Source organism: Pyrenophora tritici-repentis, chromosome 2 (assembly GCF_003171515.1).
Source record: "Pyrenophora tritici-repentis strain M4 chromosome 2, whole genome shotgun sequence".
Classification (NCBI taxonomy): domain Eukaryota; kingdom Fungi; phylum Ascomycota; class Dothideomycetes; order Pleosporales; family Pleosporaceae; genus Pyrenophora; species Pyrenophora tritici-repentis.
The window spans coordinates 1,354,916-1,382,744 of record NC_089391.1 but is presented as its reverse complement, the minus strand read 5'-3'; the positions used below and the strand labels follow the sequence as shown (position 1 = coordinate 1,382,744).

Below are 27,829 nucleotides of genomic sequence, written 5' to 3'. Positions count from 1 at the left end.
AAGCACACCTAGTCAGGCAGTCAGTCATTCAAGATCCACATGATTAAACAGATAAGATTTGGTTTAAGAGAGAAAAGCATATCCCTTGGCAAAGCAGAGCAAAGCAAAACAAGGAACAAAACGCCCTGATTGTGCATATCCCCATCCCATAATTCCCGAGGTATCTCCGTGATGCTGCGTAGAAGAGTATGAAAGAAGACACATAAAAGAAGAAGAAGATGGGGGGAGAAGATACCACCAACGGAATGAAACGAGAAAAAAAAAGTTGAACAAAACGCTCAACAAAGTTCCGTGTCTGAACGTAAGAAGAAAAGAAGAAGAAGAACAGACACGCCATCCACCCCTTACGTTCAACACTGCAAAGTGGAGTATACACTAGCTTGATAACCGATCAAGCATCAGCCATGATAACATCATCGTCCTCCTCACCCTCAGCATCAATATCCATATCTCCCTCTTCCTCATCGTAGTCCCCATCCGCATCGGCGTCAACATCTTCATCGTGTTCCTCTTCAATCGGCAGCGCTTTGCCTTTACCCTTGAGATCGATGCTACCGCGCGAGCTAGCCGAGCTACGAGTGCTACGTCTACCATTCGTAAGCACGGCCTTGACCGCGCCGCCGTCCTCGACATCATCGCCATTCGTGACGCTTTCACCGAGTCGGCTGCGCGTGCGGCGGAGTGAGATGGTGCCGGGTGTGAGGGCACCGTTTGGTGCAGAGTGCGACATGAGGTTCTTTGCGCCACGGCTGGGAGAGAGCTGAATCTTGGAGACGGGGGCGGTGTGGATGGAGAGTGCAGTGTTGCGGACGCGGTTTGGGGTGCTGGTTCGGCGGCGAGAGCCAAAGGGGCGGCCGGGTCGTCTTCTTTGCGCGGGCTGGCCAGGAACAGGGGGAAAGATCTCGTAGCGGGAGGGGGGAATGGCGGGCTCATCCATGTGTGATCCAGCGAGCGCTACGGTAGAGCCGTTGGGGACTGGGGTACCGGGTGCGGGTGAGCCGCCGTTGACAGACTCTTCGGCTGTTGGTATGGGCCCAAAGGGATCGGCTTCATCACCGGTGCCGTTTGCTTTTGCCTTGCCCATCTGCACGCCTTCTTCGGGCACAGGTTTCTCTTCCTCCTCGACCTCATCGCGCTGTTGCACTGTCTGCAAGGCGGGACCGTCTTCATACTGCCCAAGTCGACCCATGACATAGGGAGTCCAGATGAGGCATTCGGGGTTAATCTTCGGATTGCCGGCAGCGTTGCACTTTTCAATGTACGACTTGAAGTAGTCAAGGTCGAGCCGTAGCGCGTACTTCTTTGTGACGGGATCGCGTACAAGAGCCCGCAGACCTTCCAACGCAGATACGATGTCGTCTGGCGTCATACCTGTGCGATCTGATATGGCCGAGATACTGATCGCCGCCTTTTGTTGCAGCAACTCCTCACACAAGACCAACCGCCAGTACTTGCGATAACTCACAAGACCCATGTCACTGAGTGGTTTTTCGGGACTGCCGGTCTTACGCTCGACACGGGTAAGGAGGTAAGAAAACTCAATCAGGTACTGTCCGTAGCCCTTGCGCATGTGTATGGGCAAAACCAGAATGCAGGAGACGTTGTTAAGCGAGCTCGGCCGCTTTTCCTTGGAGAAGTAGCCGACAAAATGACAGCCAAAGTTATCGTTCTCGGTCATAACGTAGAACAAAAAGGGCTCGACATCGTAGTATAGCGTTTTGGAGCCGAGGAAGAGTTTGGCAAGAAGGCAGAGATTCTGGCAGTAGACGGGATTCTTCCTTCCATCAACCTCAAAGAAGGAATATCGGCCATCACGGTAGATCTCGTCGCCTGGGGGATGTTTTGCCGGGCACTTGAGCTGTGTCTGTTAGTTATAGTCATTAAGCAAACTTGATCTCCATACCTTGTGCCTCCATGCAACGTAGTCCGAGTTCATGTACTTAAGACAGAACTCGCAAATGTAGAGCACCCGATTCTTGCTGTACTCCTCTGGATATGGTGCAGCATGCCAGGTATCGATCTCCCAGCCTCCAAAGTTGACGCATTTGATTTTGCTAGCGGTAGCTGCTTGCTTGTGTGACCGCCCTGCCTCTGGCGGATACAGTGCAGCCTGCTTCTCTCTCCATTCCTCTTCAGCCTTGATCCTGGCATCGTCAAATCGCTTCCTGTCTGCTTGTGAGGGGTAAGTCTTGGAGGTATCGGCATCAGCCTCGGAGAGCACACCGCCATAGGGCTTAACCTTGGTCTCATCTGGCTCTCTGTCGGTAAACCCGGCGAAAGGCGTAGGGTGCTGGACATGTATTGTCGGGTAATGTGGAATGTCTGGTGAGCCTCGTGCTTCTTGTGCAGCGCGGCGATTCCTCTCGCGACGTTCCCGATCTCTTTGACGTCGTCGCTCTTGTCGTTCCTGTTCTCTGGTAGGCAGGACAATCTTCTTCTTAGGCTTTGATGTGACAATCTTCTGAACTTTCTCGTTATTAAGATGGAATGCAATGATCAAACTTTGACCCTGAGCCTCTTCTATCCAGGCCAGTGGTCGTTTGTCAGTTCTCTTAGGCTGTCCACGACGTGCTCGCGCTGGCCGTAGACGAGTGCCTTCGCGGTCTGATCCAGTGTGTTCAGCCTCGGCACCACTTTCATGACCGTCCATGACGCTACGAACACTACGCACACTTCTAGAAGGGGGTCTAGGAGAGACTGCAGGTATTGATGGTTCTGCACCCGAGTTGGTTGCTTCAGAAGGTCTCCGCTTTTTCCGTGTTTGCCTTGACGGCATCGGTGTTTCTGTTTCATGCGAAGTCTTACGTTTGCGCAACGAACGTACGCCATCTTCTGCTTCATCGGGAAGGATGAGCTCCTTGAAGATTGAATGTCCTTCTGGGTCAACTCCACGATGTGAAGGGAGCAACTCTTTGGTCAGTTTGTTCTGAGACGAACGCCTCCGACGAGCAGAGGGCTCTTCTTCCTCCTCGTCTTCAGTTGGAAAGTTGTTGACACACTCTGTGCAGCGCCAGCGCTTGGCATCTAGAAGCTGTCAGTACAGTTAGGGTGGAATACGGGTCAACATACTGTCATCGGGACTAAGCGTTTTAGCGTCACGGGCGCATTGCCGATGTGCTGCAGGAACAACATGTCAGCTACCACAGAGTCAAACATTCTGTAAACTACTCACCATTGTCCCCACATACCGCACATGAGAGATACTCTTCGAATTCCGGGCTTGGATCATTATCCTCGTCCTGTCTGCAGTATCTGTTGGAGTTAGTTTAATGTTCTCTCAAATTCCCTAGGCGTACTTACACGCATACATTGGGGTTGGACGACTTGATAACCTCGTCCTCCTCGCCGTCTACGCTCGCCTGCCACTGGTTTTCTTCTTCAGAATCAGCGCTGCTCGACACCTCACCGTCGCTGGACTTGGCATCCGAAGATTCCCTAGCTGCATCGTCGCCCTCGTAGTCCTCTTCCTCGTCTGAGGTAGCAACCCTACGTAGCGCTATCTTGACAGCGCCAACCGGCTCGGCTTCGTCCTCGTCGTCGACCTCTTCACCCTCGGCGTCCACGTCGGAACCCTCAGCGTCGGTGGTATGACCGTCGGCATCTGGCGCGACTTCAGCAGGAAGGGCGTGTTCGTACTCGACATCGTCCATTTCGTACTCGCCGTCCGCGTCGATGTCCTCCATCTCGGCGTTGCTCGCGGTTTGGCCCATGAGCTCCGCCATGGCGAAGTTGACGGCAGAGGCCACCTTGGAGGCAAAATAAGCCACTGTCGCAGCACGGGTATAGTATTGACCTTGTCAGGTCGGTGGCGCGAGTGGTAGTGGACACGGGTGCTCCTTCCCGCAGTATTGGTGAGCGCGTCGGCCGTGGTATAGCGCGTTGCCGTGACCCGTGAAGACCCAAACGTCTCTTTTGCCTGATTAGATGGTGATTCTGCTTTCTGCAGCGATGAATTGCCCTGGTGAGTCGCTGCGGGCTCCAAGTCGCGTTGGCGGATGTTGTGGGGAAGGTGGAGGTGCGCGATGGCGACGTGCGCAATTATTCCGCGGAGCTGAGGGGCGAGGGCATCGGCATTCGCGACTCGTATGAAAGTATAGCACTGGGCGACACCAGATATAATTGCAGCTCGCCAGGAAACGGCGTTGGCGGTGCTCTCTCGTCGTCTAAACTGGCACCCTTTGCGTAGGTCGGGGAAGCCAAGACGCACGCACGGCCGCACTCACCTCACGCCGACAGCACGTCTAGCTAGCCGCCCTTCACGACCACCCACCCCGCAACACCACAGCAACTGGATACACTACCGCAACCATGGGCGTCCCATTCGAGGCTCTGCTGCCTTATGCCATTATGACGGGCGTGAGTAATTGTCCCGAGGCGATGCGGGACCGGGCTAATGCGGGTGTAGTTCTTCGCTTTCAGCGCCGTGTCTGTCGGAAAGCTCAAGGAGATGCAGAACGGAGGAAAGAAGACGCGGAGGGGCATCGATCAGTGGGATAGGGTGAGTTATAGCGCTAAAGATGCGTGGAACAGCGGCTAACAGGTGTATAGCAAAGTACGACCGCTCTGTGATGACCTCATGCGCCTACTTACACACTCCAGTGATGGAACGCGACCGCCGCCTGACTGGCTTCATGCGCGGACAGACGGACAAGCCGGTAGCCCCGGAAGGTTTCGAACTCAACAACCCATGGAGGGTACGTATGGCAATGGCGGGTAATACGGGCCAGTAGTAGTACTAACCATGTCCAGTGCGAGGAACGGTTCATCTAAAGACGCGATATCCCGCATATTCAAGGCTATCTGTCCAAATACCAACCAATGCGCTTATCATACAGCGTAGACAGCAAGCAATCGATGAATGTTTCCATCTTTTACATCTACTTGATCTCTGACGGAAGTCCTGCAATACCCTCGCGCTCCGCCTGTCCCAACTTCATTCCAAAGTGCTTTTCCAGCGCCTCTAGCCTCTCTGCGTCGCTCTTAAACTCGAGCTCCTTAGTCTTCTTACCATTGACAAGCCACTTCATAGAGGCGGCTGCCAGACTCATCTTCCCTATCAACTCCCCATCTTCGCCCAAGATCTTCTTGTCAGCTACTACCATTTGCGTGAAAAAGGTCCGCTGGTTCGTGCTGGTGAAGTAGTTCATGACTTCATAGTCTCTGGGCAGGAATTCGAGTTCAGTAAAGATGGTCTTCATTTCCCACTCCATATCGTTGTCTCTACGATATTCATAGACCCAGAGTCGCTGGTTCGGGTCTCTGTTGCCCGGGATGTTCTTCCACTCAAGCCGTGCCGATGCAGGCTTGATATGCTTCTGGACTGTTCCGGAGCGGTCCAGCGGCATAGGGATGATAGGCCCATCGGCCCCAAAACCCACATCAACATAGTACTTGATGTTGCCAATGGTGACAAAATTGACCATATGCGACCATCCCCCCAAACTGTCGCTGCCCTGGACCCGACAGCCTCCAGAGTACATGGTGAAGCCGAGTGAATACAGTAGGGTGCCAAAGAGCAGGTTGTTCTCCATGCAATAACCTCCGCGACCATTGCCATTGCTAATGATCTTCCTAAACACCTCTTCGGGGTGTATTGATATCGAACGATGTGCAGAATAGTGCAGGGATATATTTTCAAAGGGTATCGCTGCGAGCTGCAGCTTCTGAAGCAGGGCCAAGTATTCCAGAGCGTCGTTTGGACTCAAACAACTAACATTATATTTCCGGGTTTCCTCAGGTAGCCCCAGACGATCAAAGTAGTTTGCAATCTGGTCTGGGAAATAGGACGCGTGTGCACTCATGATGAGGTTTTATCGATAGGGGCGTAATGCGGATCCCAAAGCGGTATAGTGAGGATCGACGTTGATGCAAAAGCGGCAGGTAGCGGGAACCAGCGACACGTTCAAGGCAGTTGAAGTTCATAGACGAAGAAGAAAAGTTCAAATTCGAACAAAACGTTTTATATGTACTGCGTGCCTCGGGAGTAGATCTCGGCAGTGAGTTCGGCGTCAACGGAGCCCCGACAGCGATAGTTATAGCAGATGCATGTAACTAACATGTGTGGGGAGAGGTGCCTGCCAAGCGCGTCCATGCTGGGATACCCGTCGGGCGTGTTAGTGGACCAGAGGCATCCCTTGACAGCCGCTTTCAGTGAAATTCATCTCCCCTAAGAGTAGCACCATGCTTCGCTCCCCGTGAGCGCCCAACAACCTCGCTGGCTGCGCGAGTTCTCCTACTGTGCGCTCCCGTTGCGCTTTCCGTCCGGACTTTTGCTACACCCCACCGCGACGCTTCACCCTTCACCCTCTCCACGCGACGCCTGCCAAGAGCCACCATGACCAGCAATGGCCTGCGCACACAGTACCCCTACGTGGGTGACACGCTTAGTCCGCGCGCCCTTTATGACTTTCCCTCGCCCACTTCAGTCTACCCGTCCGGCATTGGGCTTGCCTCGCCCAGCTTCTTCCCCATGGCCTACCAGATCTCACCTCGGTTCGGAGCAAGTGCCTTTATTCCCCCCGCAGACGTCTTTGTAGACACCCGACGAGAAACAGTGCGCGAGAATGGCGTGTATACGCCACGAAACTCGCGCAAACGAAACTCCCAGGCCCTGGAAACCGACCCCGTGGCCATGCATCTGCTGGTCGAGACGGCCATTGGAGACAGCCAGCACTTTGATATCTTGACAGTGGAAGAGGTGGATGCGCTGAAGCAGGAACAAAAGGCTTTGGATACGCGTTTGGGGACAGTGAGGCGGAAGCTCGAGTCTGAGACCAAGATCCGCGATGCGACACGGTCCCTGGGCCGACTGGCCTCAAAAAAGGGCAAGGGACATAAGCGAGGCCTCAGCAGTAAGAACAGCAACCCGGTCCAGGAGTACGACGCCGAGGAACTCGAAGGTCTTGAATCTAGCAACAAGAAGGTGGAGGAATTTATCCGCGAGTGCCTGGAGATTGAGTCTCGCATGCGCATGATAGATATGCAGCTGCTGATGCATACCGCCGCCGTTCTCCAGCTTACGCACAAGGGCCCGAAGCAAAACAAGGACGACTCGGAAATACGAGAAGACGGCTTTCGCAGGCCCGACAGTCCGGCCAGTCTGAACACGTACGAGGATGCCCGACTCAAGGGCATCCGTGCAGACGAATTTGACGAAAGAAGCTTGTACAGATCGCCGGAGAACCTGGACAACCTTATGAATGTGCTGCAGAACGGAACACACCACCAGACGTCTTCTGCAGACCGACCAGACCGACCAGACCAAGCCTTGATTTCAACTGCCACCCGGCTGCAAGAGTTGAACGAGCGCCTGAGAACGCTCATTATTGAAGCCAACCCCGAGCGGGACCAGGACTACTCTCTACCCCCGCTGGCACTCGAAGGAACGCCAGATGCTTCTACGCTGGATCGTCAGCTCGAATTTTTGGATCAAGGCCTCCGCAGTATCAGCGCCGAACAGGCAAACATGCGCACCAATGCAAGACATGCACTAAGCGAGGTAGAGGGCCGTCTTGAGGGTATCAACAATCAACTATACACCGTCGTCTCCCGATCAGACCAACGAACAGAAAAGATCGCCCCTCCACCAGCAATCACCGGCTCAGGCTCGACCGAGCAGCTCAACTACATGGAGAACACAGTCTATACTCTTGAGCAGATGCAGTACGCTATTGACGAGCAGATCAACCAGCTCCGCTCCAGAGCCGTGCCCGTGAGCGATTCGGAGAGTGCGGAATTGGCCGAGAAATACGAAAACACCATGCGGGGCCTGTGGGACATGATTCTAAAGGGCGAGGCACAAGCGCGTGAACGGAAGCGCGAACGACGCCGACTAATGGAAGAAGACCCAGACGCCGAGGAGCAGCTGTCACCAGACGAGGATGCCAACGCCAACGAATCATACTCGTTGCTTGCTTTCTCCTCCAAGGTGCAGATGCTGTTCAGCCGTGCCACCAACCTTAAAGAAAAGCAGTCGGTCCTTATGCGCCAGATCAAGCAGCAGCGTGAGCTCAACAGCAAGTCTGATGCGCAGAAAGAAGCCGAATTCGAGCGACTCAACACACAAGTGCTCAGTGCGAGATCTGAGAAGAAGACCATGGAAGAGGAGCTGGACCGGGCGATCAGTCAACTGCAGCAATTCGACGGAGCAAAGATTAACGTTGAGGCGCAGATCTTGCGTGACACTCAGGAACGCAACGCCGGTCTTGAAGCCCAGCTTATCAACGTACAAGAGCGGGTCATGGCATTCGAAAAGGACTTGAAAGAAGCCAAGCAGCGTGCTATTGCCTATGAAGAGCAACTCAAGGACGTGCAGAAGCAAGCTGTCAGCTACCAGAGCCAAATGCAAGAAGCTGAAAAACGCGCTGCGGCATACGAGGAAGAACTAAAGGAGCATCAAGAACGCCACAGCACGTACAATGTCTCATCACAAGAGGCAGATCAACGTATTGCCGGGTACGAGGCTCAGGTTCGGGATGCTCAGGAACGAGCTCTCATGCTAGAGTCTAAGCTGAGGGAAGCCCAAGATACTGCTCGAGTGGAAGGAGCAGCCATACAAGCCGAGCTCGCAGCAGCTACTGAGAAGATTGCACAAACCACGGCGACTCTCATGGCTATAACAGAAGCAAAGCAAGCAGCAGAGGCACGTTCGTTGGATGCTACCAACATGCTCAACGCCAAGGAGGAAGAGTTCCGCAATCTCGAAGGCGAAATTGTCCGTCTGACAACCGAGCTCACCTTTGCCAAAGCAGAACTCGATGGTGCTTACGGTACCCGCGCCCAACGCGCCGCAGACGCCGGATCAAATCCAGCCATTAAGAAGGAGCTGGATGAACTCAGCGAGCAAAACAAAGCCCTCTTAGGCGAACTAGAAGCTCTCCGTAAAGTTCAAGACGTGGCTTCTCAATCCGAAGCCGAAGCTCGCCGATCAGAGCGTAATCTCAAAGCCGAACTCTCCGGCATGGCCGCCGAATACGAAGCCCTCACCCGCGACGCCATCCAAAACGAAAAGGACCGAGACACCCTCGAGTCCCAAATCGACAAACTACGCGACGAAAAGGAGGCCCTGGAACGCGACCTCAGCGATGAGAAAGTCAAATGGCTCGGCGTCAGGAGTCCGGGTATGCCTAATGGCGGTGCGCAGTTTGACATGGGCGCGACTAGTATTCGCATGTTGAGAGAAGACTTCCGCAAGATGATGAGAGATCGGACTGCGGAGGGTCTGAAAGCACTGAGGGTGAGTCAAATCTTGACCTTGGTCACACGGGAATGGTATACTGACAATATTTGCAGGCTGAACAAGAAGAACGACGCAAACTCGAAGCTGTGGTCCGCCAGTTACGCAAAGACGCTATTCCGCAACGCTCCAATCTTTCTAGGACTATGACTATGCCTGGTTGATCGCTTTTTCTCTTCCTTTTTATATTACAGTTCGACGTTACGCCACTTTTCTTCGTTTCGCTTCGCTTTCTTCTCAGCCGTCTGTGTATCTTTTGTATATACTATATACCCCTTATCTTCTCTCTTGGACATCAAGAAGTGTTATCGTATTTATTTGTAAAGCGGCGTTTTTTGAAGGGCAAATGCGCACATGCATATTGGATATGGGGCGTGGAAAGCGTATAACTAGTAATGTTTATGCTGTTGTACTGTGTAACTTCTTGTGGAAGCATGGGGAACTGAGTTCTCTGGAGTGAGAGAGGCTTGTATAGGGAATAGGGCAAAATGCTAGGCAGTCTTTTTGCATAGGAGAGAGAAAATAGACTAGATCTTAATGGTTTATTTATATCTTACTTTTTGGTCCTAGTCTCTTCTTCTAATGTATGTTTCTAGGTTGTCGTTAGAGCTGCGATGAGCGTACTCTAATGCTCTCATTCCAAACATGTCCTTCTACGCCTCAACACTCACCACACCCTTACCAACCTCAACAATCCTCCCCTCCAACCTCGGTGCAATTGCCTTTGTCCAGTTTACCTGAAACTCGCCTCCTCCCAACTCATCACACGGCACCGGATTTCCCTTCAGCCCCGCCACCCGCCACCATTTCCGCATCACCTTCCTCACAACCTCGACCTGTCTCTCCGTAAACGCAATCGGAAAACTATCATCAAAAACCGCACCATCATCCTCATCCTCCTCCGCATCCGGGTCCTCCGTTTCGTCTCCGTCCTTGCTCTCCCCCGCCATTTTCCCAATCCTTGGGTGCTTCTTCTGCACCGGTGACGAAACAGGCGATGTAGGCGACGGTTCATGAAACGCATGAGCGCTATTTTTCTGAAGCGAAGTTTGAATATTGGAGAATTTCGAATCCATGGACTTGCCCCAGCGCTTCCATTTGCCGAGCACCTTGAGCGACATGAAGTATTGGCGTAAGATGGTGGAGATGAGGACGCCGTTTTCTTCGGATACGATTTCCTCGGCTACGCCGCCTTCTTCGCGGATGAGGAGGGATGTGTAACCATCTATAACACGGAACTCGTTAGCAGAAGGGGATAAGGACATAAGGAAAAACTCGCCTTTACCCCTCCCCATATACCCCCTAGTAGCAAGTACATACTCCCTGCCCTCATCCACGTCCTCGTCTCCAATCGTCACTTTCCCCACCCTCTTCCCAGGCACCATACCATAATCCACTTCAAAGCAAATATTCGACACCTGTGGGAATCTGCCCTCCAACGCCGGATAATTCGACACCCCGTTCTCCAACGCTTCTACAATCGCCTTGCCAGTGACTTTTAGCACAACAACCGGGTCCTCAAACGGGAAGCAATTGACCAGGTCGCGCAACTTGAGTAAGCCGGGCGGGTAGATTTGGTCGCCGCGTATGGTGCCTGATGCCATGATGCAGCACTCGGCTGAGTAGTAGTACCGCATGAGATCGCAGACAAAGTTTCCGATGTTGGATTCGCGGGTTCGAACGGTTGTGAAGCGCGCGTCGAGAGGAGCGGCTGTGTAACCGATTGGTTTATCAAGCCGTTTTCGTATATCGCGCGTTTGCTCTTCCACTAGGGCCATGGCGGACGGGTCCTGTGGGATACTGCTGACGATGTCGCGGCGGGTGATTTTGAACTGCCAACCTGGGTCACCAGAGGGGTTACGCCATGCTTCGATGTAGGATAGTTGCTTGAAGTCCGTTCCCGAGCGTAGGACTTGTGTACCGTTGATCAGACTGTACGAGTAGTAGTGGTCGTGACCACCGAGAATGATGTCGATGTAGGAGCCGCCGACTTGTTTTGCGAGTTTGTTGTCGTTTGGTTCGCGTTGATGGGATACGCAGATTATAATTTCGGCGCCTTGGGCTTTTAGGTATGGGATGAGTTCTTTGGCGGTTTCCGAGGCGCTCTTGTAGATTATGTCGGGCGGGAGGGCGTTGATAGTATCGAGCCATTCTCGTTCGGCGAGCCCGATGACGCCGACTTTGATGCCGTTGGAGGCTGTGAGCATGACTGTTTTCTTTGCGTTTCCTAGAGGGACGCCGTCGCCGAGGGCTGGGTCCAGTACGTTTGCGAGGAGCCAGGGGAAATTGCATTTGGCTGTTAGATGGCGGTATTGCTTGACGCCGAAGTCGAGATCGTGGTTCTACCAGTGTTAGACACAGTCATGATGAACAATATAGACATACATACCCCCACGCATGAAACATCTGTACCAATGTTGTTCAGTACAGGAACCATATGACTACCTAAACGCTCGTCAGCTATCACCACTTCCCCTGCATGATACCCCTCACTGACCCTTTGTGATACTGCTCTCAATACTCGGATTAAACGCATCACCGGAAAAGAAGGTCAAGAGCTTCGTCAGCCCATCAAACCTCTTGTCATCCCTGTAGTAATTGACCAAAGTTTGAAACCTCGCATATCCTCCCACAGGCTCCCGCGACCCAGCTTCGACATGGTACACATCATTGTAGTGTAACAAGCGGAGGTCAGGCGGGGCATTGGGCGCCCCACCTGTAGGCTCGCATATGAGCACTTCCTCGGCCGAGGGATTGTCGTCTGCTGGTGCCATTGTATGTCTTTCGTTCACGCTATCACAGTCTTAGGGTGCCGGAATACTGAAGTTAATTGACCTCAGGGCGAGATCGCGTGTTCGGCGGTGAGCACTGCGGCATGTCAATGGCAGGCTAGCGGCTTCAGGGTCCAGGCTCGTGAGGTCATGCATGGCAGCCACATGGCGGCCAATGACGGACACGTAATACTAAGCCCCGACGGAGCTGCAGGGGCAGGGCGAGGCTGACGGGCATCGTGCCGCTGCCGCAGTGGCATGCAACAGGCGCGGGCGGAAGATGCGGCCGTCATCTGCCCCTCATTTTAGTCGTGTCTGGCCCACAGACAATTCCAGTTTGATGTAAATAATCTTTGCTATATATATGTTGCTTTACAAAAGAAGAGACCATGCAAGAATACGCTTCTCGATGCCATGCTGAGAATACAAAACGCCACACCTCCGGAGGGGGATATCGATATCGCATGTCAAGTGCCATCATCATAGCAAAAGCTTGCGCCGCATAGCCAGCCCCTCCCAAGAAACAACGCCGCAAAAGAAAAAAAGCCCACACAAGAATCCAAAGAAAACAGACCAGACCGGAAGCTCAGAGAGCATTCCAACCATCCCAGAGATTTAACCTAGCCTTGCCCTTACCCTTCGGGCCTTGCCTAGACCCAGCTCCTGCTGGACCCGTCCCAGAACGCCTTGAACTCCTTCCTAATTCCTATTGCCTACTACTCCCCGGACGGCCCCCCTTGGTCTTGGCTTTGGCGTGGGTATCCTTGCACTCGTCACTGCAGAACCACTTTGTCCTGCCTGTGGGCGCCTTCTCTAGATGTACACAGGCGAGGTGGAACCACTCACGGGGACAGTCGTCGTTGTCGCAGGCTATCATGTTTCCATACGACACTTCGTTGCAGTAGCAGTATCGGGGCTCGTCTCCATCTTCTTCTGACTCGGCTTCGGGCTCCGCCTCTGCCTCTGGTTCCTGGTATTCCTGCTCTTGTGCGACTGAACTTGCTGCGGACGATGGAGGGTTCGACTTGACGTTTTGCGTGGGCTTCATTGCAGGGGAAGCAGCTGCAGCGTTCGACTGCGCGTTCTTCTTGCCTCGTTTAGAGACTGTGCCAGTCACCGTGCTGTTGTTCTCCGACGAAGTAGTAGAATTGGTGCCATTGTTCGCGTTGCGGCTGCTGCGACTTCGCGCCATGGATATCTCGGGAAAGCTTCCAATGACAGGTGTCGCTGTTTTTGAGGTTCGGCCGGGCCTGCTCGCAACGGGCAGCTGTAGCGGCGTGTCGATGTCCATGCGCTCAGGCTCTGGCTGTCCCAAATCTTCTAGTTTCATCGTCGCTGTGTCGAACGCTGGTGATGTCTCTGCCGTCTCTTTTGCGGAAGCGCCCTTGGCTGACGTGTCATCGCGTACGATGCCGGCAGCCTGCTCGAGCTCGGTAATGGCGTTGCTGGTGACATGTTGTACAGAGTGGGAGGTGGAAGGACGACGCCCAGCTGGAGCCTCCTGGTCTTTGAGCGATGCAACAGAGTTCGCTGTCGAATTCTTTCGTGCACGCGCCGACAGTGGCCGATCTGATGTACCTGCAGTTGCCTTATTGATAGCAAAGTTGGCAGCCAGGGGTGATGAGGCCATTGGGGGAGAGTATGTTGGTAGCGGATTCTTACGCTGGGCAGGGACGGGAGGCGCTCGTGGTTTGCGCTTGGGTGGTCCGCTTTCTGGAACTGGGGTTCCTCGTGGGCTTGATCCGCCCCGTACTCCATTGCCAGCAATCTTTAGGGCGCTGCTCACGGTTCGTTCCATTGGCGGGGCAGCTGGTGCCGCGGCAGCGAGTGCCTTTTCCGTCTTCTTTCGCTTGTTGTGAGGACCTGCGCCATTGCTCGTTATCCCCAGACCGACGCTGCGGTTGTCTGGCGCTGCCTCTGTGGGCATGGGCTTCCTTTTCTGCGGTTTCTTGGTTGGTCGGTCATCGAAGTCAGAATCAATCTGCTGGTGCCGGCTGCGCTTGTTCGCCTGCATAGCTTCACGTCGGGCCTCGCTCTTCGCAGCAATCGAGTCCACATCATGCACGTGCTGGGCCGCCGCCGCAAGGTTATTCGCGGCCGCTACCTCGCGCCTCTGCCGCTCGTGGGACGGGCCGCCCTTCTTCTTCTCTTCTTTATCCGCGTACGCCCAATGCGTCAGGCTGCCGTATCGCGCTTCGTCGCTAATTTCGCCGTCGAGCTGGGCGTACGAGTGGTGCATGCGCGCAAGGCCTCTGTCTTTGGTGGCCTTTGCGCCCTGGAGGACGACCAACTTCTCGTCGAGTGTGGACATCATGCCCCGGATAAGAATGCAGAGGCGGTGCATGAGCTGACGCTTCTCTGTCGTCGCTTGCTCTTCAGGTGAGGCATTGCCGAGGTGAGGGGGGGAATCCTGCGAGGGGTGAGCTTATAGTCATGATAGATACAGCCATAGGACTCACACTGGCGCTGCTGTCGGCCCCTGCGGAAGATTCGGTCGACCTCAACTGTCCTCTTGTTGTGACGGGCAGCTGGGCGATTTGGTCGAGCAGCTCCTTGAGCATGTGCTCCGGATCGAAGAGCTTGGCCTCGACTTCCTTGAATAGCGAGAAATGCTTGATCATCTCCTTGGGAAACGCATCTACGGCGCCTGTGAAGTGCGTGAGGGCTGGGAGGAAGCCGGGCGCGCTGTTGGCAGCTTCAGGTGTCTGCTCCATACCGCTCGCTGCGAGTCTACCAGCAAAGGTACGCGCATAGTAATTCGTAGGCCGAACAGTAGCCCGTCCCTGTCTAGTAGACGTTCTCGTGCCTGTCGTCGGTGGCATCGTGGCTGTCGGCGCCGGTTGGGTAGTAAAGGCGTGGAAATTGGGGGCGAACGCGCTCAGCGCTGAGTTGAGTGCTTAGAAACAAGTTTGGTGGTAGAAATGACGTGTGCGCGCATCTCAAGCGACGACAGTAGGTTTGCTGGTGTTTCCACTCATTTACCTCTATTTGCAGCGTGGAAAGGCAGAATGGCCCCGTGGGAGCTCCTCAACACAAGCGCGAAAAGACGCCAAGACGTCCACTGACGGAATGGAACCTCTCTGCGCGCACGTGTTCCGGTTATCGGTGGTAGCGTACTCCGATAACGCCTTACTAAGCCACCAGCCATCGTCAACCGCTGAGCTCCGTGACCCCTTCCAACAACGTGCGCTACCACCTCTCCCGATACGAGGAGTGGAACGTTTACAATTGACTTTCTTTCATTACTCCTCTTCTATTGGCCGGTTATGTTGGACTGGCAGAATGGACCTTGGCTTACTATAACCGGAAATCCCTGCTAACGACACCCGTCCCATGTCGGATGAGGTTCTCTAACATATACGTCAAGTCAAAACATGACTATCCAGTACATATGCAGATTTGAATTAAGCGCTGGTACCTACATAATAGCACGGCGCCAAAGGTCGTCTGTCTCGTGAACTGTTTGGCCCCAGCCGCGGCCCGTGCCGCATGCACAACTTTTCTTTAAGGAGAGTGCGAGGGCTAGACTAGCATCATCTTCGTTGTATGTAGGGGACTATCTGCCAACAGGAACAACTCACATAGCCGCCCGGATACATAACGGCATCGCAAATCCCCGTGGCTAGTCGGTAGTGGATGGGCCCGGTATGGACTCACTCGCATCCATTGCCGATTCAAGCCTAAACACTTCTGGTAACCCGGAACGAGGTCTTGTTATCAGATTGTCGTTGTTGGGGAATGGCAAACTTGTCTCTTACCTAGCGCTCCGCGGTCCCTGTGAGGCACTGATCTCTGTCGATCTGATGATACCACGTGAAGAATTCAACTTCAAACTAGACGTGGTGAAGTACCATTCAATGTATCCTTCACCAAACGGCCTCGCCGCCATGGCTCGATTGGAAGGTGAACTGTTGGTAGCATCGTCACGATCGCAAGCACTGAGCTCATGGACATACAACACGCGCTAGGTTGCTTGACCATGTTATTGTGGGGTTTGTCGCACTCTCTCATCACGTTTCTTGAGTCATCATGTCCGTATCAGCGCTCCATCTCCAAGGTGCAAGCTCGTATGCATCACCGTTTCCTTCTTCATCCTCAGTCATGCCTAAAACAGCGTTTGTCGAGCCCGTATCCTGTCAATCTTCTTACCGTGGGGGTTCCGTGTCGCTCTTGGCTCTATCACACCTATACCGTGCCGCGGCTTCTAGACAGCCTTGCTCCTCGGGTTGGCGGCCATAGCGACTGTTTCATGTTCCCACCAATTCCATGTTTAATATCGGTCGTGTTGGCCAGCACGGGTCGCGCTACGAGCGTCATACGCGGCTCGAGGGGAGGTGAGGCATGAACTTGCGCAAACGATATGCTTGGCAGGGGAGCTGGCAGACCATCGTGACTTTCACACGCACGTCATTGGCTCCGGCTGCCAGGCAGATGGTCGTTTGGTGGGGCATTAGCGGATTCGGGCCGCCGTGACGTTGTATTGTACGCCGTCAACGTGAATACACGGACAATAGCAGTGAACGTGGCCGGGTGCGCTCGATCCTATTCTTCGGGCGGTGGGTCAATCAGGTAGCCATTCAAACAACGGCTCATTGATCACTGTAGACTCAACTTCACTTTGAGTCAGCCCACCATCACAGTCACCGCCGCCCGTCTGCTCTGCCAGTACGTATAAGACCCCTCCGCTCACCTCTTTCGAGACTTCCTCCCAAACATTTCTCACACAACTAACTTGAAGTCGACCCCAATCGCGAATATGAACAGCTCAGCCTCCAATTCTACTCAAACTCTCAATCTGTCTATGGACACCAACCTCGTCTCTCCCATCACCGACAAGACTGAGACCACTCAGACCGACACTATCCGCTCCACCATGGCCGTGAACAATCTCCTCTCGCCCGTCGACGATACTCCTGAGGTCACCGCTGCGCCTGTTGTGGTCTCGCCCGTGGTTGCGACGCGCGCAGTTACCCCTCCGTCCACCCCGTCCACCCCGTCCAAGCCTGTCAAGGAAGAAGCTTCATCACCGCTCATTGGCTCTCCCGACACGGTCATGTCTGAACCTGTAAGTGGTTTGACTGTTACCAGCATGTCGCCATGACTTGCTGTTTTCAACCTATGCTGCACACTGTATGGACAGATACACTGACACCTTGCGCTAGAACGATGTCAAGGAGCCTGTCACTGTCAAGGAGCTTTCTGAAGAAAATGATGACGAATTATCGGCCGAGGACGTCCCGGACCATGAACGCGAGTTCATCTGTATGAATGACGAACATACCCGGTGCATTACTGGCCAGTATACCAAGGACTTGTCTCGCAAGGTCATCTCGGATCATTTTGGACGCAACAAGTCTTGTACCCGCGACATTACGGACTGGCCCCTATTTTGCCGTAAGCATTATCAACGCGCAACCTACAGTAAGCCAAAGTGGCAGCTGCGTAAGGTCCAGCTCATTCTCCGCCAGTTCGACGTCATCGAGGAGCAACACCCGGGGACCACCTATGATGTTGCCCTCAAGAAGTCGGAGGAGTCTCGTCTCAACCAGTATTGCCGACAGGTCAACTCTGGTTTGAACACCGCAGACGCCGAGAAGAATACGGCCCCCGGCAGCGGAAAGCACTTCGAAGCTCCCATCGATGTCCTCCGTGAGCTCGACCAGTGGCTCGGTCGCAACAAGTCCTACGAGGATGCCAAGAAGATCGTCGATATCATCCTCCAGATGCTTGAAGGCGAGGATTGTTCTCAAGTACCCGCAATTGAATTCTTGCCCAAGGTTCCCGGCAAGGCCAAGACCCCTATCAAGGCTCGGACCTCCACCGCGTCTCCCAAGACTCCCAAGACCCCCAAGACCCCCAGCCACATCTCCTCCAAGGGCGCTGTCAAGAAGACAAACCGCAAGGCTTAAGTGTGGGTTTCATCGGCGTTCACAACGCTCCTGGGAGTAAGTCATCTCCCTCTATCCCCTGCACAACATTTTCTAACACATCCTAGAGTGCTCTTGAGAGCGATCTCACATATCAGTATTTCTACCCACGGCGTTCAGCGAAACTTGATCGATCTGGCACACCATGGCTATCTTTCCATCTACACACGCGCTCTTCACCGCAATAGGTACCACCGCGTAAGGAAGCCTTAGGCGTTGTTATGACTATGGTTGAGAGCCGGTCTTGGAGTACAACGGGCGAACGGATCATTTAGTTTGTCATTTTCTGGTTTCTCTCTCTTGCGATCTCTCTACGATACCCATCATACTCTCTCTCTCTTCATGGCTTGCATGGTAGATATTGAAGAATACACATTATTTGGAAACACATTTACTTGATCGCTTTGCATGTTGCGCAATGCTTGTGATGTACGTGTGGTTTGTATGCGCCGCAGCAGAGACAGAGACTGTATTGGGAAGAGATGCTCGACTGTAGATACGTACAAATAGATTATATTGATACCATGTAAGACTGCTACTTCTACTCCTACTCGTTCCATTGTCCATATGAAGCGACGTTGTCGTCGTCAAAACCTCTCCTGCAAGCACGGCTACCTGCATACTGCACATGCACATCCGCAACGCACCGCACCTGTAATGCACATACGGCATGGGCCCCGCGCAGCCTGCGTCTTCTGCGCGCAAATCCGCTTATGCATCTCCACTTCTGCACATGCGCAGCCGCCTACCTGAATAGACGCCGCCGTCTAGCCATGGCCCCCTCGCAGACTTTTCGCAAGTGTGTTGGAAACACAGCCAATAGGGGCGGCTTTCCGCGTCTCTTTTCTCGGTGCTACGTCGGGTTGTTCCTGCAGTAGGTGTGTATTGTAGGTGTTCGCAGATGGGGGCGGGATCTGTTGCGGCGGCGTTGTTGCGAGCTGTGCCTACTGTGCTGCACGCAGCAGAGGTCATGTGGCGTGTGGCGGATGCGGGATGGGTGATTCTTTTCGGGTGGCGCCGCGGCGGTTCTCTGCGATTGGGATTTGTTTTATTTGTTTGGTTTGGGGGGGAGCTCTCGGAGATTTGTAGAGGAGATGAGGGACTCTGGGGTTGAGTTTAGATGGCTTGGGTTGACGGGTGGGAAAGAGGTGACTGGTTTTGTGTTTGTGTGGTGGATTGGGTTGCGATGGGTGGTGCTGCTTGTCCGCGTCTCTTGCTGGAGAGTCGTTCCCTTGTTCAGACATGTTGACTATGAGTGCGAATTTCAAAGGCCATTGGACTCAGTAGATGCACTGATACATATCGTGACTTTCGGGCGTGGCCTCACACGTGTACCTTTGTACCATTTCACTGCTTTGGATATTAATCTCGGCGTACTACAGTAGACAAACCATTTTTGGCACAGATACTTCTGAACAAGTGTTTCTCAGAGCTTTATCAACTCACTCTCCGAAGCTCAATAGATACAATTACTTCCATACGCATCCGATATGGCCGCCTCTCAATTTTCACCTGCCCAACTCTCGCCATCTGAAACAGACACAATACGTTTATCTCAGCCAACAATCTAAACCGACAGCTCGCCACAACCAGACTCCAAATATGGGAATTGAAAATAAATCACACCTACCCCATAACCAACATCGCGCATGAGAAAGAAAAGATACCGAGGAGAAAGTTTGCATGTTTCGGTTCCATTACTTGGCTCACGGATGAAGTGCCTGTAACGAGGGGGTATAGTTCGGAACACGTCTGACGGGATGTTGAAGATGTGTAGATAAAGGATCGGGGCAGTAGACAGCAGATCAGCGCGGCGAAAGATGAGCTGAAAGATGCGGAGGAGGCGGTTAGAGCGACAGAGGGGTTTATTCTCGAGATGCAGGGACAGATGGGGCCTGTTTGACATGGAGGCTCGTGTAGAAACCTGAGATAATTAGTTCTTAGAGCGCGGGATCTCGTGTCATTAGTACGATCCTTGGTGGCATGGAGATTCGTGGGAAATAGTCAATCTTCTTCACTCTGCCTGTGAAGAACGGTTCATGGTCCCAATTTTCTTGGATGTCGCGCATGTACCGATCTACTATCATCCACTGTTCAGTATCCATCTTCTTGTAAAGAGGCGAGCCGATTTCCTCTACTTCCACATCCTCTTCTGTCGGGGGCACAGGGACAGTAGTGGTCAAGTGGCCCAACGAGTAGAGCTGGACAAGTGGAAGTATATCGATCTTCGAAGTCCTATACAATGGAAATGGGATCGAAATATCGAGTCCTCGAGGCTGACTGGTCGTGGCCCAATGAAGCAGATCGAAGGTGGCAAAGAACTTCTCAAGGTCCCAGAGGTTGATCCGAAGGTTCACCTCGCGTCGCTGGATAGGCAGATACTCTTTGCGGACTTGACGGCAGACGCTCGTCAAACCTGCATAAGTCCCGGCCTTCTTGTTTTCTTGGACAGTGTCTCCTTTCTGGGAGGCTTTTGGCGTCTTGCAGGCGATCTGGATGGGCTGCTCCGAGACAGCGGCGAATTCATAGACGAGGTTGCGCAGTTTTGTTCTTGATTAATACGTGCGGAATTTACATGGCGCACCAATAACAACATACCCGGAAGCAGGTCGAGGAAACGGAAGGCTATGATGAGTACTCTGGTGGCGCGCGACAAGGAACGAGTGCTCAGACTTAGGTGCTAATACACCGATGTCGTAGGATGTTGACGTGCGAGGTAAAGAAGGTCATTAGGTAGGGTAGCTAAGAGAAAAAAATTATATAATGGCTAGGCAGCAATAAACATGACATAGGATGGTATAGGTCATATTTATGTAATGTGGTGATGGGTCTGTGCAGGGCACGTGTGATGCAGGGCACGTGTGAATTCATTGCAGATGTCCAACACCCTGATGACTAATAAGATGTCACACATGAGCATTCCACGTATCCAAGAAAAGTACATCACTCTGTATTCTAGTTTCTCAGTGCCAGCTGCGTGTAGCGTACCGCATCACTCTACGGATGCGAGCTAACAGAGTTGTCGACTAGTTCTTGTTGATCTTGTTCTCTTGCCATACCCCAGGGTTCTCTTCAAGTTGTCTACTCTCAAGACCACCTTCATGCAACGCTTCTTGTGGTTATCTTACTACAGATTCTTCCTCACCGTAAATAGTTCCGCTGGACCATCGCTCTTAACAGGTATAAGATCCTAATTTCATCCTCTCCTTGTATGTAACATTGTTGTAAGCATACCTTTCCTGGAATCTCTGTCGAATGAGCTTGATTTCCCGTGGTGTACGGCTCTTTACGAATCTATAGTGGATTTCCATAGGATTGTCGTAGGGTGCAACGAAATTGAGCCTAATCTTGATCTTCTTGAATCTGCCATTTCGAAGATCGGTAATCTAATTGGTATTGTTATTGTTATTATCCATGATTTGTTTCAGTTCACGATGACAATGTTTGTTGTATCTCTCATGTCTTGGTAAGGAAGGGCGTATTATACGATGGATCCTGATTCGTGTCTGCAGGCAGTCTTGATGAAGTTTGATCAAAGGAAGGATGTCCTGGGCGTTTTCATCGCCTCTACCGTCTTCAAGTTCGACGGTGAGCTTGTATGGACCGGAAGAGGTGCCACCGCATCCCTGGCTATTGTAGAAGATGACAAAGTAGTCGTTCGCCATGTTGAGTTCATGGAAGGCAAATGCGATATTGGCCGATGCACGCTGAAGAGGAAGGTACTACTTTCGAATCTAGCGACACGCACGCGTCAGTGCAGCGTAGTTGGCGTTGTGACCGAAGAGTGTATGTTTAGGGTGAATCTCTTCAGAGGGTGCCACGAAGTCGTAAATACGGTTCCGGAGCTTTGAGTACTGTTAGCCATGGCTGTCAAACAGGTACAAAATTGTGAAATTAGCACTTACCGGGTGCAAGATCGAGGAAGCGGAACGCCTGACTGGCTGGTAGGTGCTTTGTAGAACTTCGAATGTGGGTAGAGTTGCGCTCACCTGGGCGTGTGGTGTTCGGTAAATGGAGAAAGCCTTACTTGTACGCACCAGGTGACACAAGCGTGCGTTAGCGTCGGAGTTGGGGCGATAGATTTCAAAGCGATGACGAGGGTGAAAGAAACGCACTAGTACGGATATCGATCATTATCCCAAAATCACCAGGTACCTTCTAGAACATGAATTTCACTTAATGGGTTGTATTTTCAAGGTCAAGGAAAAGAAGCATTAAGGAACTCAAAGCTACGGAAACAGGACTTGATATTAGCTACCTTGATACTTCCTATACTGACCACAGCTAGGGCTTCTCTTGCATTAGTCTATCTTGCAAGGCACATTCTCGACCAGCCCTTGTTCCGCTCGAGCTTCATTTCATAAATGACACAGCATTGTAATTTCCTTTGTTAGATTCTTCATTGCTTCGAACATTGGAAAGTCTAGAACTCTACCAATTGTTCTCCCAAGATATCTAGGATAACAGCATCCAAAGTCCACTATCTACCTGTTCCTATCTCCCTCCACTTATGGCAGAACATAGCCACCATCAATAATACAATCACTTCCTGTCATATAACTACTTGCATCACTTGCCAAGTACAAAAACAATCCCTTGATCTCCTTGACATTTCCCTGCCTGCCCAACGGAATCATCCTCAACCCCTCATTGATGACCTTTGGCCCAGCCCCCATCTTGGTATCGAAGAAACCTGGGCTCACAATATTGACCCTCGCAAACTCCCTCCACTCGCGCGCTAGCGACTTGCCCAAATGTGACACAAATGCCTTTGTACCGTTGTAGATGGGCTGGTCAATAGGCACATTGACGATATGCGCCGAGATACTGGACGTGAGGATCAAGTTGCCAAAGCCCTGCTTCTTGAATACCTCGCCGGCGTATTTGGCACAGTAAACGGGTCCGTCGACGTTGACTTTGAGAAGGTTGTGGTATGAGTCCAGCGTCTGGTCGAGCAGGGGTTTGGAATCGCCTGTGCCGGCATTTGCGACGAAGCAATCGATGCGGCCAAAGTCTGCGACTACTTGTTTTATGGCAGCCTCAACGGCTGTGGCGGAAGTTTGGTCGACGCTGTAGGTCTTGGTTTGCACATTGTGCTCTTTTGCGAGAGTCTCGGCGCGCTCCTTGGCTTTGGGGTTGGTGTTGTACCAGAGGGCTACGTTGCCGCCAGCTTCGGCCATGGCGTCGGCAACAGCACCGCCAATGCCTTCAGCGGCACCTGTGATAACAATGGTCTTGCCTTTCATGCTGAATTGCTGCATGACGTTTGTGGGGGTGTCCGGTACGGGTTTGGGGAAGCCCGCACGGGGCTGTTGACATTCATCTATTGACATGGACATGTTGGCGGTTATTCGTGTAAAAATAAGGTATTAGACTTCAACAAAGACTTCTGAATCACTCGTTGATGTGTAGAATGTTGATATGGAATATCGGATCCCCGATCGGTGTTTATGTAGTACCACGAGCTGCAGGGTAGGAAAGTGTACCGGGTCCGAGGACCACGTGCATTCGGTGCTTACCTCCCGTCCGTGGGGTACTCGTATCGCTGTTGCGTCACGCGTTGGTGTTGCGGGGCAGACATGGAGGACTGTCGTCCGAAGACAGCGGGATGTAGTGCTGGGTTGGGATGGCGGGCGCCGCGGGTCGGCTTACCCTATTAGGTTACTACCATGTGTTGCCGGTAACCCCACACTTCCTAAATCAGAGTTTGACCACTGTCGGCATCAGAGTTAGATACCGGATCTAAGCTAGCTGCACGTCTACACGTTGCGGAGTAAGCCGCTAGGCCATGGTCGGTTTTGCTCAAAAAATGTCTTGCTTGGATTAAAATGTGCTAATCGCTAAATGCACAGAGAATAGAAACGTGACGCTCCATCTCATCATTGGTCCTTACTTCTCTCCTTTTGTAGCCCCCCATTCTCGCCATGGGTGCTTTCCCTCTCCGTAGTGTCTCCACTTCCTGCGTCGCCATTTCCTTCCATTCCTCTGCTCTCTTCATCCCTCCTCTTGTCTTGCGCAATGTCCGGGGCGGGTGCAAACTTACTCTTGGCACGAATCTTCTTGCCGAAGAGATAGAAGGCTACAGGCATCGGCACGAGCACGGCAGCTACGCACCCAAGCAGTGTACTTGCCCACTCGATGCCCATACCTTGGAACATAAAGGTAGCGAAGAGTGGAAACACACCGCCGAAGATGGAACGCATGAAAGTGTTTGCGGCAATGGCTGAGGCAGCAAACATGAGGTAAGCGTCGACGATGTAGTTGAGAAGCGATAGGAAGATGGAGAAGATACCAAAGCCCGTGAAGAGTCCTGAGAGAACAGGTACAATCCAGTGGACTTGGCCAGTATAGCCTGTCCAGCCAAACCAGAAGAGACCAGCTATGGAATGTTAGTTGAAGTAATCTTGAGCGATCAGGCATACGTACCAGCAAAGAGAACACCGCCAACCATGCTGATGGGCAGGCGCCACTCTGGAACCGGGATGTTGTTGTTGGCCTCAAGCTTGCGTACATAGCGAGGATTGTCGAGCACAATGATGACGAAAGCAATGATCTCGCCAGCAACCATACCAAAGTAGGCCAACCCACCAATTCCGGCGCTCCAACCGTATACTTGTTGGAAGACAAGGGCGTACGCGGTCAAAAATAGATAGAGTAGACCATCTGATACAGTTAGTAGGATCTCGCAGAAGAGGGAATGAGTAACTTACAAATAAAGCTCATATAAATCGTGATTAGAAGAACAATAGGCTCAGTGAAGAGAATGCGCATTGGTCTGCTGACGTTTCGTACGATTAGCTCCCTGAAGTCGACTTCAATTTCCTCTTGTTTGGCGTGTATTCCCCAATTCTTAGTACGTCTTCGCAGTTCGCTCGCTTTGTTAATCAAGACGACTGGTGCATACGTCTCCTCCATGAAGAAGAAGAGAAGGGCGAATGCGAGAAAGCCCATGAAACTGCTAATATACTCTGTCCACCGCCAGCCTAGGGAGCTCTGGGTAATAAAGCCACCAATGAATGGTGCCAGTAACGGACCCATGAAGACGGTGGCGGAGAAAACTGCGACTGCAAGACCTCGTAGCTTGTTGTCGAACATGTCTGCGAATACGGCCGCGACGATGGCTAGCGGGGAGGAACCGAAGATACCCGCGAAGAACCGGCAGATCATTATGGTTTGAAGGTCCTTGGCTGTGGCGACTGCGATACTGAAAATGGCGAAGCCAAAGGCGGCGATAATAAGAGGAGGTTTCCGGCCGTACAACTCGGAGAAGGGCGCCCACATCTGTCATAGTTAGAATGTGTGCTTTGATCATGCCATGAATACGTACCAAAGGCCCAAAAGCATAACCAAACACGAACAAACTCGTACCAAGAGTACCAACAACGTTTGCCACATGATATTCACGCGAAACTGGCATTGTAGCGGCGGAGAAGATACTGGAGCCCATGGTAGCTGAGAGGGCATCAAATGCTAGGATTGCTCCAATTCCCAGCTTCTTCTTCATAGGCCAATTCTGGGCATGCAGCGGATCATCTGCGCCATCAAACTCAACAACATATTCTTCCCTATCCGGCAGCGGGGGTGGAAACGGTTTCCCGGCACCTAGATTCGGCAGAGGTTTTTCGGTACGACGTCGTGTCAGTGTCCTAGAAAGTCGCGAATCTACTCGAGATGCTCCGACGGTGCCTGCATGCTGGCTTCGGTGTGTCTCGATGCGGCGCAGGGCTTCTGGGTCGCGTTCGGTGGGATGTAGTGTGAGGTAGTTGCCAGTGGAGGTTTGCGAGTTGACAGTAGGACGGCGGTCGCGTGCGGGCGTCGAATGCGCTGTACGGATTTCTTCAAGGCGCGCGCTGTGTGTCGAGGAGGAGCTAACCGAGCTCTGCGTTGAGGACGAAGTGCTATGCCGCGATAGAGGAGACGCAACCTCCTCCTCCTCCTCTTTTTCTCCTATGGGCGATGCGACTGCTTCTTGTGGTAACGAAATCTGGCTCTGGGTGCGTTCTCCACGCTCGTAGGCCTCGATATTTCGGTTTCGCTCTTCAGGAGTTTGATCGTGTAGGTGGCGCCGGTTGTACTCTTCGCGGAATTGCCTATTGGGGTCCCATTTTGCATATCTCTCAGGACTGGCATTGGCCTCGTTGCGCAGGATCTCATAGTCTTCTTCCTGCATGATTGCGGCGCGTTTCGTCACTCGTCGCTAATACCTTCAGCGAGTGTAGAATTGACTGACAACACTGCAAGGCGAGAAGGTTTGCACTCGGCCCTCGGCAGATGTTTGTAAATGCGCGAGCCTTACGTCGTAACCGTAGTGGATCAAGTGGACCCGGAAAGAGAAAGCGCGACTGTCACTGTGAAGCTAGTGTATGTAGGCTATTGACCATATATCCGGGAGTTGGGATCGGATGCTGTCAGTAGCTGTTGTGAATGGTGTCAATGGCACCAACTTCCCTCCCCGCGGGACGGCTGCAACATATATCTGGTTCGCGTGCATATGCGCCCGCGAGCTCAAAGGGCTGCCCATCTTGCGCCTCCATATCTTGCATGCGACAGGACGAAAATATTGCTAGCACATGTCCTCATAACGCTGCATTGGGCATGAGTAAGCCACTTAGATTCCGGGCGGTGAGCAGCAGCCTCTCGGTGATTGGCCGGGCAATTAGCAAGCAAAAACGTGGTTTGCCGGCGGAAATGAACGGTTCCTGACGTCATGGGCAGAATCTGCTAAGTAAGCCACTGTGGCGGATCACTGTCATCTCCGTGCATTGGAAGCGCCTCAAGCAAGTGGGGTATTTCGAGATTTCTATTTCAGAGTTTTCCAGATAGGGGGACGCCAACCATCACGAGATATCAGGACAAGCGAGTGTCGACAAAAGCCTTCATCGCGCTGTGGCTGCCAACCGTCGGCAATGGTTCGCTCAGTAAACCGAGAGGTCCTGGATGAAGGTTTCAGGATATAACCAGGACATCCCAAGGACACTTCTCGGCCATAAGCTTAGGTCCGATTTACAACAGGACGGCGCATGAAACTCCTCCGCGTCCGTCTAATTTCAGCCTTCAACGTTGTGATCATCTTGGTCCCAAGAACGAGTACGCAACCTAGCACTCACGAGCGTATGCTGAAACGATTACACGTACCCCTCGCTTGTTCCATCATGCGGGATCCCCCATGTTCATGTTGCGCTGAGTCGTTCGCGCTTCCAGAACTACCAAAGCTGAAAGCGTGTGAAAGCTCTCCTATCCAGTTTCACCACTTAGAACTTACTGAAGTCATGGCGCTGTAGAATGGCGATGAGTATATGTCGTGCGAAGCAAGAGTAGGAGCACGAACGGAGACCACCGTTTTTCAGCTTTAGATTCTCTCCAACAACTCCGGAAACTGGACATTGGCTTGAATCTCCGTACCAGTGCGCTGACTGATCACACGCAAAAACCCTTCCCAGCATCTGTCAGCACGTCGGAACATCTACGTCACAAGCGTCGAGTCGTTAGTTCTCGCATTCGTTAACCAACAGGACCAGAACCTCGTATACGACGTCGGTACGAGGTGTAAAGAGGAGCATTGTCTTGGAAGCCTTGGTAATAAGTACGCGCAAAAAGCAAAAAACTGTCGCAGATTCGCACCTCGTCAACAAGTCATTGACCTTGGAAAATGTTCGTATTTCACCCCATCAGTGTGTCAACAGACTGTCAACCGACTCGCAAAAGCAATGTTTTCTTTTCGACGTTGCATATTCGCCTTCTTGTCATCGTCCGGCCTCGCCGATCATGACCCAGGCTTACCCCCTCAGCACACGATTGATTAGTCTTAGTGGGCTTGTTTATCGTGAGCAGACAACCCCCAGTGTCCTGCAAAACTGTCATGCAATCACTGTCTTCGTGGGGTGATTCTGATCTGT

At 52.5% G+C, this 27,829-nt stretch overlaps 11 protein-coding genes across 11 annotated transcripts; 4 read left to right on the top strand and 7 right to left on the bottom strand.

Moving 5' to 3' along the window:
- Window positions 1-581: 581 nt before the first annotated feature.
- Window positions 582-3,722, bottom strand: PtrM4_059930 (SAS2, Histone acetyltransferase (MYST family); the record flags this gene model as incomplete). Its single annotated transcript, XM_066105472.1, has 7 exons — window positions 582-587; window positions 614-1,858; window positions 1,904-3,024; window positions 3,070-3,117; window positions 3,173-3,252; window positions 3,301-3,496; window positions 3,593-3,722. 7 exons carry the CDS (start codon window positions 3,720-3,722, stop codon window positions 582-584), a joined length of 2,826 nt encoding a protein of 941 aa, XP_065964099.1.
- A 586-nt stretch (window positions 3,723-4,308) lies between these two features.
- Window positions 4,309-4,770, top strand: PtrM4_059920 (uncharacterized protein; the record flags this gene model as incomplete). The annotated part of the gene is made up of 4 exons (XM_066105471.1): window positions 4,309-4,356; window positions 4,406-4,502; window positions 4,600-4,694; window positions 4,750-4,770. The coding sequence occupies 4 exons, from the start codon at window positions 4,309-4,311 to the stop codon at window positions 4,768-4,770; spliced, it is 261 nt and encodes an 86-aa protein (XP_065964098.1).
- Window positions 4,771-4,877: 107 nt separating this feature from the next.
- On the bottom strand, window positions 4,878-5,801 carry PtrM4_059910 (NhoA, Arylamine N-acetyltransferase; the record flags this gene model as incomplete). The annotated part of the gene is made up of 1 exon (XM_001932763.1): window positions 4,878-5,801. The coding sequence occupies one exon, from the start codon at window positions 5,799-5,801 to the stop codon at window positions 4,878-4,880; it is 924 nt and encodes a 307-aa protein (XP_001932798.1).
- Window positions 5,802-6,334: 533 nt separating this feature from the next.
- Window positions 6,335-9,399, top strand: PtrM4_059900 (Myosin-tail-1 multi-domain protein; the record flags this gene model as incomplete). Its single annotated transcript, XM_066105470.1, has 3 exons — window positions 6,335-7,201; window positions 7,298-9,235; window positions 9,292-9,399. The coding sequence occupies 3 exons, from the start codon at window positions 6,335-6,337 to the stop codon at window positions 9,397-9,399; spliced, it is 2,913 nt and encodes a 970-aa protein (XP_065964097.1).
- A 489-nt stretch (window positions 9,400-9,888) lies between these two features.
- Window positions 9,889-12,009, bottom strand: PtrM4_059890 (UshA, 5'-nucleotidase-2',3'-cyclic phosphodiesterase and related esterase; the record flags this gene model as incomplete). Its single annotated transcript, XM_001932761.1, has 3 exons — window positions 9,889-11,577; window positions 11,625-11,680; window positions 11,733-12,009. 3 exons carry the CDS (start codon window positions 12,007-12,009, stop codon window positions 9,889-9,891), a joined length of 2,022 nt encoding a protein of 673 aa, XP_001932796.1.
- A 703-nt stretch (window positions 12,010-12,712) lies between these two features.
- On the bottom strand, window positions 12,713-14,828 carry PtrM4_059880 (TNG2, Chromatin remodeling protein, contains PhD zinc finger; the record flags this gene model as incomplete). Its single annotated transcript, XM_001932760.2, has 2 exons — window positions 12,713-14,416; window positions 14,466-14,828. 2 exons carry the CDS (start codon window positions 14,826-14,828, stop codon window positions 12,713-12,715), a joined length of 2,067 nt encoding a protein of 688 aa, XP_001932795.1.
- Window positions 14,829-16,762: 1,934 nt separating this feature from the next.
- PtrM4_059870 (Tymo-45kd-70kd multi-domain protein) lies at window positions 16,763-17,915 on the top strand (the record flags this gene model as incomplete). The annotated part of the gene is made up of 2 exons (XM_001932759.2): window positions 16,763-17,071; window positions 17,169-17,915. 2 exons carry the CDS (start codon window positions 16,763-16,765, stop codon window positions 17,913-17,915), a joined length of 1,056 nt encoding a protein of 351 aa, XP_001932794.2.
- Window positions 17,916-19,873: 1,958 nt separating this feature from the next.
- PtrM4_059860 (uncharacterized protein) lies at window positions 19,874-21,598 on the bottom strand (the record flags this gene model as incomplete). Its single annotated transcript, XM_066105469.1, has 4 exons — window positions 19,874-20,483; window positions 21,168-21,319; window positions 21,421-21,428; window positions 21,505-21,598. The coding sequence occupies 4 exons, from the start codon at window positions 21,596-21,598 to the stop codon at window positions 19,874-19,876; spliced, it is 864 nt and encodes a 287-aa protein (XP_065964096.1).
- Window positions 21,599-22,441: 843 nt separating this feature from the next.
- Window positions 22,442-23,272, bottom strand: PtrM4_059850 (FabG, Dehydrogenase with different specificities (related to short-chain alcohol dehydrogenase); the record flags this gene model as incomplete). The annotated part of the gene is made up of 1 exon (XM_001932757.1): window positions 22,442-23,272. The coding sequence occupies one exon, from the start codon at window positions 23,270-23,272 to the stop codon at window positions 22,442-22,444; it is 831 nt and encodes a 276-aa protein (XP_001932792.1).
- Window positions 23,273-23,812: 540 nt separating this feature from the next.
- PtrM4_059840 (ProP, Permease major facilitator superfamily) lies at window positions 23,813-26,103 on the bottom strand (the record flags this gene model as incomplete). The annotated part of the gene is made up of 4 exons (XM_066105468.1): window positions 23,813-24,312; window positions 24,360-24,596; window positions 24,644-25,214; window positions 25,261-26,103. The coding sequence occupies 4 exons, from the start codon at window positions 26,101-26,103 to the stop codon at window positions 23,813-23,815; spliced, it is 2,151 nt and encodes a 716-aa protein (XP_065964095.1).
- A 1,595-nt stretch (window positions 26,104-27,698) lies between these two features.
- PtrM4_059830 (uncharacterized protein) lies at window positions 27,699-27,818 on the top strand (the record flags this gene model as incomplete). The annotated part of the gene is made up of 1 exon (XM_066105467.1): window positions 27,699-27,818. One exon carries the CDS (start codon window positions 27,699-27,701, stop codon window positions 27,816-27,818), a length of 120 nt encoding a protein of 39 aa, XP_065964094.1.
- Window positions 27,819-27,829: the final 11 nt, after the last annotated feature.